Here is a 13,307-nt window from a genome sequence, read left to right as displayed (position 1 = left end):
CTTGTGTACACAAATCGAGATTTTTCTGTTGTGACAGCATCCGCAGTTACGAAGTCACTAAAAGTGTTGTCAATCCATTGTAGGATCCGATCATCCCAGAATTCTAGAGGGAGCCCAAGTAAGCAAACCCATACAAAGGTGAGCCAGTGCAGCTCAAGATTAGGTCAAAGCTAGGTTTTCATTTAGAGAGGATGAGGTTGTGGTTCCCATAGTACCAAGAGCCAAAGAAGACATGGATAAGGCCCTCTTCAGCTGTGAATTTGAAGGAGAAGCGATCACCCAACATAGTAGCAACCCACATACCGCCTTTAACTTTCTAGTGATTGGACACCCATTTCCTCACCATATCCACCTAAGGACGAAAGGCCAAAAATCTTCCTACCAAGCAAAGGTGCAGGGAGGAGGCAATATTAACCATGATGGCACCATGGAGGTAAATGTATGGGCCATCAATATTGTCAAAGATTTATGGTGGGGCAAAACCTCAATAGATTTGTCATGACCCACCAAGGCACCTTTCTTTCCCTCAACACGTGGATCATTAGCGACCTTCGAGGTATCCGCAATAACTAAGCCAGCAAAAGGAAGCTGGGAAGCACCAATGGGAACCAAAAGGGGACCAAAAGAAAAAGCTATCTACAAGGGGTGATCATTCCCTCCAGTGTCTTGGGATCCTAAAACAAATGTTAGGCCTGGACAAATGCCTACAAGGGAGAGAGGGGTGGTCCTGGAGGGTTGGGCCCTCTACAAGGGAAAACACCATGAAATTGCAGGGTTTAAACGAGGCATAGGCAGGAAAGTTGCAGAGTGCAAGTGTTTTTTTTTTAATATTGCATGTTGAATGCATTGCGAACCCCTTCGTTTATAACAATTGGGAGAAGCTTCAAGATTGATCCCTCATGAAGTTGTTTTTCCAACAAGCTAGAGATTTCTATTAAATAAAGTGACTTTATTTGAAAACTTTAGACTAATTAAATTTAATTTATATATTCTATCAAAATTTGGGAACATTACACAATCGTGCTTGGCTTGGTTAAGTTTGGATAGTATTTTGTTGAAGGGAAATTCGTCATGAGAAACAATCATGGCAATTCAAAGTATTTCCTTGAGAGAAAGTACTTCAATAAATGTCAACAAAAGTGGGTAATAAAAATATAGTCTTATGACTCTAATATTAAAACTGAAAAAGGAAAGAGAAATTAGTAGCTGGTGCTTTTCCAAGAGACCCACTTTATACACTATATCTAGGATATCAGATGATTGGAAGGCACCTCTTGCTTCAATATTCCAAAAATACTTTTTTTGTGCGATCATGGATGGGAAGGTTCAAGATGACAAATACAAGGTGTTCAATGACATTGATCGCTGCAAATGTAATAGCTCTACCTGTGATGTATGTGTTTTCCCAAGGCAGCGATCTCTCTGAATTTATATTGTGGATGAGACAATTGTTATTTATATATGATTATACATACATACATACATATATATAATGTCTAATGATTACTAATTAGAGTGATTTAACTAGTAATCATAACAATGTATCTCATGGTTAAATCAATATGACTAAAGCTACAGCATTAACACTCTCTCTTAGCTAGGGAGGATTGATACAGAATTTAACACACCTTGTCCTCAAGCAATGTAGACAATTATCATCTCACTATGATATTCTCAGAAACAACGTATTTAAGGATATCAGGAAATATCCACCATAACAATATTAACTCATGATATCAGAAGTAATGACCTCAGAATATCAAGTCATGTGATATTCACCAAACACCATAGTAACACGGGGACGTGTCCCCCCGCCTTTTTACCCCATGTCCCAGAGACTTCAATGCACTGTGGACTTGGGACTCCGTCCCCAACAGCACCACCAAATTCCACCACCTCCACCAGATTTGACTATTTATGTTTAATGTTCATGTTCCAATTCAATGCAATGTTCAAGTATTTACTTTTTTAGATCTTTATATCTTATATTGCAATACATATTTTCATAACTAACATTTTAAGTACCATATGAATACATATATATATACCCCCTCTCCTATTCCCCGTTGTTCCCCCACCGTCCCCAAATTAAGACCCCTCTGTCCCCCCATCCTGGAAACTTGTCCCCCCATTCCACCATCCCCCTGTCCCCCAAGGTGGTGTAACTATGCTAAATACTAAAAATGTCCATAAGGTATGTGCACACGTATCCTCAATAATACTCGCCATAGGAACATTATATTCATGGTTTGTTTAAGGAAATTAATCCACCATGCAAGATATAATCTTTCAAGATCTACTTAGACATCATAAGCTATCCATCATAATAGAAGATTAAGTTATTGTAAGATCGTCACCTTCCAATAACTTTAACAAATACAAGTGATAATCATTTGGAAGTCGTCACTTCCTCATGATGTACTGAAGGTGCAGGCCCATTAAAATCATGGAGTGACATGCCTGACATCAAAAGTGTATTACGAGGGATCGCACTTTGAACTTCTCTTTCATGAAGAAACACTAAACTTTTTACTTCCTCGTCCAAGGTTACTTCTAATGAAATGTCAAACTCCCTTAGAATCTGATATCAACTTCTAATCTCCTCATCCAAAGTAACCTCTGATGAAGTGTTATACTCCCTCTGAATCTGATATCAATCTTCTTTTTCTTTAATCATTTTCCTTTTATTCCACTCACATCTCTGTTTTTCTATTTTCCACTTGTATTCTTCCTTGACTTCAAATGATCTGCTGTTATTTACATTCAATCTAACGTGCACACACTTCTCTTATCTAAAAATCAGTTACTACTTATATCATACAATATGTACCCTTTGGATAGACGTATCATTTCATGGATACATTCACACCTTTTCTTTCATTATGGTCACAGCTTATTTGTCTACAGGCAGGCTTAGCTGTCATTTAAAAACAGCCTTTACGTAGTTGTTCAACCACATCATTCTCCATCGCCAATGCTTTGTAATGCAATTACTTGTAGTTTATTTATCATTGGATTATTGACCTTCCTGTGCCACACTGCTGCTTATGTTTCACTTGGTATTTCTGACTTCTAATTACCATCACATGAACTTTTAATCACACTACTTCAAACCAAAAAAAAATTCTGCCGCATTCCAATGCTTCGCTTCTTTGGCCATTTGCATCACAATACTTCCAACTCAACTTTGCTTTCTCTTGCGATAGATTTCTGTGGTGACGGTTCTGATGTGACTGTTCGCTGAAGATTCGATACTCATAATTTAATGTTAGTAACCAGCCTTGATCCTTATAGGCTCCCAACTCAATTATTGCTGATGTTGAATATATCATAGCCTTTTTTTATACTGTCGCTACCTTAGTTTTTAAAACAAACTGTAGTTGCTCATCGCTTTCAATACATGTAGAGAATGATGCATGGTCATTGTATATTTCCTATATAATCACCACCTCCTTCGCATTCACTGTTAATCAAGATTTAATATTCAAATTACTTTGCACACATTCCTCACTAGATTTTACACTAGTATTCAAAATTACTATCCACGTATGGTACAGTGTTGTGCATCACCACTATGTAGGTTCAAATGCTACCATTACTAAATTGTGATCAAAGCCCTCTGATGCCCCATCAACTACAACACAATCTGCCTCTTTTTTGAATTGTCTGACTTCGATTTCCTTATATTTCTAATTACGGAGTGTTGACTGCTTCAAGAATGCTCTATTTCCATCACTGTTCATATCCTTACACAGTATAGGTGTCTCTGATTTTCTTACATTTGCTGCCTGGCCCTGATACCATGTTAAGGTATGATCACTGCAAGTGTAATAGCTGCCTGCGATGTATGTGTTCTCCAAAGGCAGCGATCTCTCTGAATTTATATTGTGGACGAGACAAGGAGAGACATGTCCCTTCATGGGACATGTCTGACATGTCTATTCATTAAGACATATTATTTATGATTAGTAACCATCAGACAATTGTTAATTATAACTGATTGTGTGTGTGTGTGTGTGTGTTAAATGTCTAATGATTACTAATCAGAGTGATTTAACTAGTAATCATTAACAATGTATCTCATGGTTAAATCAATCCGACTGAAGCTACAACATTAAAAGAATAGGATTTATTTGGTGCTTGAATCAAAAATGAGAAAAAACATTCAAGATTGACTAGTTTGCTAGTTGAACAAATCTGGGCACATTTTAACACCAGGTTTATTGCAGCCTTTTCTATTGCTGAACAAAGGTGGGAAAGCATATCAATGGATTTCATCATAAGTCCCCCAAAGGTACAGAGAAAAGATTGCATTTATGTTTTGGTGGACAAGTTGACCAAGTACACTCACTTAAATGATGTCTTCTTAGTACAAGGTTCCACCAGTTGCGAATTTCTCTTCTCAAATGGGTATTTAGGCCCTAGGGGTTGACTAACAATGCTATCAATTATCACGACAAAAAATTCCTCATTGTGTTTTTGTGCGATCGGTTCAGTTTGTCAAGTACTTTACCGATATTGAGCACCACTATCATCCATAAACAGCTGGGTAGAGAAAACGAATTAATATATGGGTTGAGAGATACCTAAGAAATTACGTTGCATGATACCAGAAGGCTTGAGTCAACTGATTGTATGTGGGAGAGCACTGCTATAACTCTACTTATCACATGTCTATCGGTATGACTCCATTTAAAGCTTTATATGGGTAGGATGCCACATCCTAAGTTGACTTGGTCAAGAGCTTCCAAGATTAGAAAATTCAATATATTATGAAAAATTAATCGGAAAATATCCAACAGGCACAAAATCGGCAAAATATGAATGCTGATAGACAGAATAGGGAGATCATTTGAAGCAAATGACTTTGTTTCCTTGCACTTGCAGCTTATCAGCAGTCCTACCTTAAGAAGAAATGGTGCAAGGAACTTAAAACCACAATTTTATAGGCTTTACAAGATCATAAAGTGGATTTGCAAATTTGTTTATGAACTTGAACTGCCTAAGCATAACAAAATTCACAAAGGTTTTTGATGTTGCAAGAATCAATAATGCACCTAAGCAACACAGTATCCTTATGTAAAGTTACCATCACTGGATTGTGAAGGAAGAGGGAGGAAAATTAGTTGTAATTCCAGATGCTATCATTGATATATAGGAGAAGAAACTCAGAAACAGAAGCACTCTAGACTCTAGAGTACCTAGTCCTTTGGAAAAACTTGCCTTCTAAAGATGCCACTTGAAGGGGGGTAAATTTTTTTAACATCCAAGTTTACAATTGCTTGAGCATATGACATTTCAAGGAGGAAGGCTTGTAATGTCCCTCTTCAGCTTAAAGCAATTTTGAGGAGGGACAACTATAATGTAGCCTAGGTGTTCAAAGAGGACCCTATAGCCTTTTCATTCTCGTAGGCTAATTGAGGGTTCGAAGAAAGAATAATTTAATTAATTATTAAGTTGTCTTACATTCTTATTTTACAAGCAACTATGAGCTTAATTAATTATTTCTTATATAAGTAGCAATTCAAGTAAAGTGACTTCTCAAGAGCCAAAAGTGAATTAAAAATCAAATTGGATCACTTTATGAAATAATAAAGAAACAAGTTTCTCAAAAGTTTGAGAATATAGAAAAGAGTCGCAAAAGGAAATATGATGTTGATGGTCATTTCATTTTCTTATTTTGGACATCTTTGTTCAACTCGAAACATAGGATGACTATCCTAAAGTGTTAGTGGCTTCAAAGAAAGGATTTTTCTTTCTAGACAATACTGATTGGATTAAATCAGGATTTATAGTTTTCCTAAATCAAAGAAATCGAGGTTTTAGTATTTTGTCATATCTTATGGTCTCATAAGATTTACAAGCAACAGATTTATAGTGGTTTGCAAGCAAATATAAATTTGAAAGAGGAGCTATGCATGGAGGGTTTGCAGGTAAAATTAATTTGTGAACGATTTATCATGTATTGTGTTGATCAACTCATATTAAATCCCTATGCCTACAATAATCGGACGCCACTTGAATGGAGATGTCTAGTAGGGATTAATGTTTACAATAAATATTATGTTCATGAATCCATAGTGTGCTTTTGACAGCCACAACCTTAGAGTAAAGAGGCACAAAAGCTCAAGAGGACTTTGAGAAGCATATAGGATGTGGGATTTAAAGAAGGTGAATCGTGCCAATCTGTGGGGTCTTTGAAGACCCCTATCTATTACGTCATCGCTACTGGTATCATTTTGGGAGACCATTGCATGTAGGAGGAGATTTAAGAAGGGAAATCAGTTGGAGGATCACAGTAGTAGGGTGGAGACAGCAATAAATAACAAGGAATAGAGTCGGAGGTCTGCATATTGAAGGACATCATCCTTATTCCCATTACTCTACATTTCTACAGCAGTCCTGGCTGTCATTATGTCAACTGCCTAGGTCAAGTTAAACTCACAAAATGTATATAAGGTCAGGAAATTATTTATTTTTATTTTTTATAGTTTGTAAAGGCTCAGTCAAGCAGTAATTAATAATCCCAAAGTCTTGAATAAAAGGGTATGTTGTAGTTCCAGATGTTAACCAATGTATCTGTTCTACTTTCTATAATGAAATTAGACTTTGCATAGTATTTACACTGCAGTATGTTGAGTAAAACATTCTGGTGAAACATTTGAGATAGTACATAACTAATAAGCAAGGAACATGACAAACCTGATCTTTAGCAGGTGTATCATTACGAACCCAACGACGACAAAGTGTATACAGGGAATCTGAACCTGTATTAGATAATCTCACCTGCAACCAAGAATGGAAATAGTAAATTAGTAATTAAAGCAAAATTGCCAGAAATGGTCATACAAAACAAGTCTGCATATTTCCACAGCCAAAATTTGAGAAAACAATATACCAACAAACAACTACACCATTAAATATATACGAGAAGCACAAGCTCATTTACAGTCAAAAGATACATTTAACCAAAAACAATTAAAGCAAATCTCTTTTGTTGGGGAATGTTAAAGGTACAAGTGTGGAGCTAGTGCAGACCCCAGTTCTGGTTTCTGCGGGGTATAGAATGTATTAGTATCGTAGTTAGATATATATGTATATATACGAATAGCAGACTCTTTGAAATAGAAACCAAACTTTTTCAAGCAAGTACAGTCAGCTCTACTTAATGAGAACACTATGTTTTTATGCTAAACTTATGCCATAGATCAAGTCCAGACCTGGATAAAGCTTTCTTCTCCTTGATGATGAACACAAACATCAAAACCATACTTTCTTCATTGAAAATGAAGATTGTAGGTTATTCACAGAAAAATAATGTACACAAACTGATTTGTGATAACAAAAATTCTCAATTGTACAGGCTTGATGGATTATCTTCCACATAAGTTTGGTTCACTATATATAGTCCAAGCCTTCTTAACATACAACCTATGTTCCACAGCATTTCGGGGACATGGACAGGGGGAGGGGGATGGCAGGGGACACATTCCCGGGACATTTCCTAAAGAGCCAAAAAAAGGGGACAACAGGGGATGGCAGTATACAAATTTTTTAAGGCAAGTACAGTCACCTCTACTTAATGAGAACGTATGTTTTTATGCTAGACTTATGCCATAGATCAAGTCCAGACCTGGATACAGCTTCCTTCTCCTTGATGATGAACACAAACATCAAAACCATAATTTCTTCATTGAAATGAAGATTGTAGGTTACTCACAGAAAAAAATTGTATACACACTGGTTTGTGATAACAAAAATCCTCAATTGTACAGGCTTCATGGATTATCTTCCATATAAGTCTCGTTCACTATAGTCCAAGCCTTCTTAACCTACAGCCTATATTCCACAGCATTTTGGGGATGTGGACAGGGGCAGGGGGGTGGCAGGGGACACATTTCCGGGACATTTTCTAAAGAGCCAAAAATAGGGAACAACAGGGGATGGCAGTATACAATTTATTTAAAATATTAATGTGTGTGTGTGTGAACTTTTTAAAATATATTAAGATATTAAAGATAGAGAGAGGGAAAGATAGAGAGATAAGTCAATAATTAATTATTAACAAGATAATGTGAAAATAAATCACCAATTCATGAGTTACAACTGTAGTATAACAACATAAGTGATAATAGCAAAAATATAAATCAGTATACCAGCATTATAACAATAAAATCAAACATTAAAACCATCATCTATCAATATAATTATCCAAATCAAAATGTCTCAAACATGTATCCACAAGTCTGAAGCATCAAAATATGACAGGCTACAGGTTCAGCCTATGAAACTAAGCCTCATTCTAGCTATCAAATATCCAAAGGCTTAGAATCATCTAAGTCACTATCTCCCTCTGGCAGAAATGGATCGTCCAATAAACGTTTAAATTTTAAATTCAATGACCTTAAAATATATATTTCTTGAATTGTTTTTTATTCTAGTAATTATATATTTAAAAACTATCAAATTACATTTATAATTATAATATTATTAATCAATATAAATTTTGTAGCATATGTTTATTATAATGAATATTAAAAAACATAAATTAAATATTAGATTTATAATTTTAACATTTTTTTAATATTTATGAATTAATATATAAAATTTTAAACATATTTGGTCACAAATTTAATTGTTCGCAGGCATGAATTCAAACCTTGTTGGTTCCTCACATTGTTGATTTGGCAAAAAGAAATTTAAAAAAAAAAAATGTTTTTTTTAATGTTTAATGCCAATAATCATTCAAATATTTAGGGAATACTATTTTCTTTCAGGTATGTTTCCCAGCGTCCCCTAGGTGTTTTGGGGGCAGATCATCATGCTTAAATGTTTGGGGGTGTTTCCTATGGTTTCTTGCTGTTTTTTGAAATTGGGGATGGCTAAGGGATGTTTTGTTTTCATCACGTTGTCCCTTGAAACATTTCAGGGGCGGAAACAAGCCCCCTGGGGACAGGAATTGTGTTTCTGTGTAATATATAGCCTACAACACATACAACTTTGGACCGTAGTAGCACAACCCATGGTTAACAATGAGTAATCACAAACTATCACATTTGTCATGTTGTACCTGAGTTCTACTCATTTTTTTCTAAAAGTGGTTTTGATTTTTTATACATACATCTTTTGTCTCATTTTTACACCTAAGACATTAAAAAAAAAGAGGAAAGGAAGACTGAATGTTGTTAGGGTTAGTGTAATGTCCCTTGCTAGGACCTTGAATAATTTAATATCTAAGTTTTTCCTCCATATTTCTGCATGTCCTTTTTCTATGTTAATACTCTCTGTATATAACTTTTCATTCTTAGAGTCATGCCCTTTCATAAAGGATAATTATATTATATTAATAATATATATATTATATCAATAATATATATATTATATCAATAATATATATATTATATCAATAATATAAATATATTATATTAATAATATGGATTATATCAGTTATATTTATTATTAATATTAATAATATTATTTTTGATATTAATATTATTACATATATAATGCATAATATATTTACTTTATATACTATGATTATTAATTTAATTCTCATATTTAATATTAATATATTATGCAATATTATAATATGATTAATATAAATTATAGCTATACTATTATTAATATTATATTATTATTGTTTTATTTATTTATATTTTAATTATATGGATCTTATTTTGACGGGAATATCAGAGTCCTCACCTATCAGATTTTTCTTGTCCTCTAGGGAAAATCATTTATACATAACTTTTCTTGTCGAACCATCATACGAAGCATATAATTGGATGCAAGAAGATGCAAAGGATTTAGGGAGTATACATCATAATGCATGAAAATATAAACCATACACGAAGTAGACACATGAATGCATGAAAATACGAAGCAAACACATGAATACACGAAAACACGAAGCAGATTCATGAATGCATGAAAACACGAAGCAGGCGCAATGTAGACACATAATAGATCCATTCTTGATTAATGCTTTACAGTTTACTAGAGTCAAGAAGATGGATTTACAAAATTTACTTCTTTGATAGAATCTTGCACCCCCAAGTGATCATTAGTATATGTGTATGTATAAGTTTCAAATAAAAATGTGAATCATGATAATTTACTCCAAGCCAATCCCATACTAAGTCCAAGAGTGGAGCTTTGGCCCCCTTGGCCTCGGTGGCGATGTTTACGCATCCACACAAGGTGTCCTACTTAGCGGGATGCTTTTTTTTTTGCTCTTGTTATTATTCTTATTCAAGAAGAACACTTCAAATGTAAACAGATTGCTTAGGAACCAAACTCAACAGCATCCCTCAAGGCTTTCTAGATACAAGCCCTTAAGGCTTTCTTGGACATGTCTGCAATGGGCTCTGAAATGTTGATCCTATCCTTTCTTGGAACAACTAATTGGCTGGATTTACACTAGCCTCTCCCTAAATACACCTTTGTTCTCTCTCCTGAGGCTACCCTTATAGGTAAGTTAGTAATGAATTATATGTAAATTGAAAAGGTCATGCCATCTCGGTAATAGCATAATTAGATCAACAGTAAGCTATGGCAAGCTAGGAAAATCCATGATATTCCGATTATAACTCTGGCCTAGAGGGAATGCTAAGATAAAATAGGTTGCTTTAAGACCGAACTCAATGGTCTCCCTCAATGTTTTTGGGGACCCATGCCCTTAAGCCTCTCTTGGATATGTCCATGGCATTTTAGGGACACAGATCCTTACCCATCACGGTATAACCTATTGGCTGGAATTACACAGGCATTTCCCGTAATGCATCCCTCCAGTTCAAAATTATAATGGATTTAAGCATTGGCATTATTGAATTAAATATGTTATGTACTTACCTCATAGCTGCATAAGTCTCATTCTAGTAATAGAATATCCTTCCTTCTCTGTTGGTGATTTATGTCTGATTGTACCAGACGGAGATTGCAGAGTTTTATTTTCTTATTAGTTTATACTCTTCCTAAGCATAGTGTGTAATATAATATCTGTTGGGTATCGGCTATTTATGTCGTATATTCTCAATATCTTTCTTTCTTTATTTGTTTTCGTGTGTAAATCATAAACTGTTATATTTGATAGCTTTTGCAGAAGGTAACAGTTGAATTTCCTAGATTGTCTGTATTTTGTTTTTCTATTCTCCCCTTTTGTACCTTCTCTCTCCTTATCATGAGATGGTAATGTGTGCATGTGTGTGTGTATATCTAATGGGGCCTTTTGTATTAATATGATTTGTTGTATGTAAACCAGTGTTCTGGGACTCTGCGAGTCCGAGCAAGACTCTGCGAGTTTGAGGCAGGACTCTGCGAGTTTGAGGCAGAGGCAGCCTTTCCGAGGCAAATGGCCTCTGAATTAGGACTCAACCAAGTCCTAGCAGAGTCCCGAGCCCAGGACTCTCCCGAAAAAAGAAAAAAAAAATTCTTTAAATTTTCTTTTCTATTTTTTATTTTTTTTAAAGATAGAGATTTCTAGGAGGTGTTTTTTTCAGTCTATATTAATTCTAAAAATGATGTTGTGGGACTCACTGCCAATATTGGTTACTATCTAGGTTTCATTATGAAGAAGTCGCTTTCAGCATTGTAGAGTTCAGTAATGTTGTACAGATATTTTTAGATTTACTTATATTTGTGTTAGAATTCTATAATGATGTATATGAGTTTTTCTTTTTTTTTTTAGACTTACATGTTCATGAATGTTAGAACTCTCTAGTGTTGTACATAAAGTTATAAACTTTCAAACTTGCGTGTATGTGTTGCTGGCTATGTCCTTGATCATTTGCTTGGGAAAAAATTGCAAGCCAGCTATAATTGTTATTAAAGACTTTTACCGTTAAAGGATGTGTTTCACCAAGCAAATTGATAGACATACTTGAGAGCCCTGTTGTTGTCTACAATTTGCACATAAGTTGTAACAAACATATTTCTCAATATCTGAGTCTTCCATGACGTATCTTAGGCGTATTCATAGGAGGGCGTAGGCTACTATGAACCTTAGTCTTCTACACTCTAACTGATAGGTTGAATATATTTTCAACTTTTGATTCCATGGATTTCATATATTGTAGAAATTTGACAGTGACACTATGTTTGACTTTATATTATGTTATTCAATTTTTTTCCTTCAAAAATTCATTGTTATACTTATGTGATCTATGCAAAATTGTGTATGAGTGTTAAGTAGCTTCTATTTATCTCAATTATTGTGTATTTGATGTTAATTGACTAAATGATGCATGAAAAAACCTTAAAATCCTTTAAAATCTTTGAATTTCGTGGATTTTTTGATATGCCGAGTCCTGGCCGAGTCTAAGTCTGAGTCGGGTTTCGACTTTTTGAGTCAGAGGCGAGTCTGAGTCCTGTAACTATGATGTAAACTTTGTTACTATAATGTTACGATATTGTTTTACTATTACTAATGTAACTTTATGATTGGTGTGAACAATCTTTTTATCTCTATTATTTCTCTGATCTTCTAGTGAGATGGCAATGTATTCCAAGTAGGCAAACCTCGTATTCTATATGACTGGTTCAACTTATCCAATATGCAAGGATACTTGTTATTAGCCTTATAAGACCCTCTAAATATATAAATGGTTGTCTAATACATAGTTGGAAAACTCTCACTAGGCAACAACTTGCCAATCCCAAAAAAATATTCAAGAAAAAATCGGCTAGTTTTTCAAAAAAACTCAGGAACCTAAAAAACCACTTAAATTTAGTTAAAAACAAAAAAACACCTTTTTTTGCCTTTAACATTGTTGTCTATCACGCGGCCGAGTCGTAGGTAAAAACTAGCAATTAATCTACCGGGAAACCAAAAAATCAACAAGTTGTTTAGAAGTGCTAAGTTGTGATTTTTCCTAGGATTTACTCGCCCAAGTGGAAAACTCGGCGATTAATTGCTAATCGACAATTATGCCAACTATGGTCTGATATACCGACTTATGACTTATCATCTCAAATTCAAAGGGTTGCTTCTCCTTTTAAGTGAATTTTGAAAGGGTGTTGAGTAGAAATGAATATCTATTCGTTTATATAATGTTTTTTGTTTTTTTAATGTTTATACCATCATCCCTGGTTGTAATCTCTATGCAATTCTTGACTTCCCTATTAATGGTAGAATATTTCTGTATAAGGGAATATGTATTTTGAATGAAACTGTGTATTAATTACTGTCGTGATTCCCTTCCTTAAGCCGTATCTATTGATTTCTGATTCGCAAGCAATGGAACTAAATTGTCTTCCTTAGTTCTTTATGTTCAGGATTTTAAGTGTTATTCTGATTGATATTGACCAGC

General features: G+C 34.6%; 1 protein-coding gene across 3 annotated transcripts in view; it reads right to left on the bottom strand.

The window, feature by feature from the left end:
* LOC149557017 (uncharacterized) overlaps positions 1-13,307 on the bottom strand; it is a 138,829-nt gene that overhangs the window by 79,587 nt on the left and 45,935 nt on the right. For all 3 annotated transcript variants that reach the window (XM_089831672.1, XM_089831674.1, XM_089831673.1), the window contains one exon: positions 6,703-6,786. In XM_089831672.1, coding sequence (XP_089687798.1) covers positions 6,703-6,786 — 84 coding nt within the window. The remainder of the gene's footprint in view (positions 1-6,702; positions 6,787-13,307) is intronic.

The sequence above is a fragment of the Cupressus sempervirens genome, chromosome 5 (genome assembly GCF_028749045.1).
Source record: "Cupressus sempervirens isolate cs-2001-9-10 chromosome 5, ASM2874904v1, whole genome shotgun sequence".
NCBI classification, from domain to species: Eukaryota; Viridiplantae; Streptophyta; class Pinopsida; order Cupressales; family Cupressaceae; genus Cupressus; species Cupressus sempervirens.
Note: the sequence above shows the minus strand (reverse complement) of the source record. Positions and strands in the feature narration are given on the sequence as shown.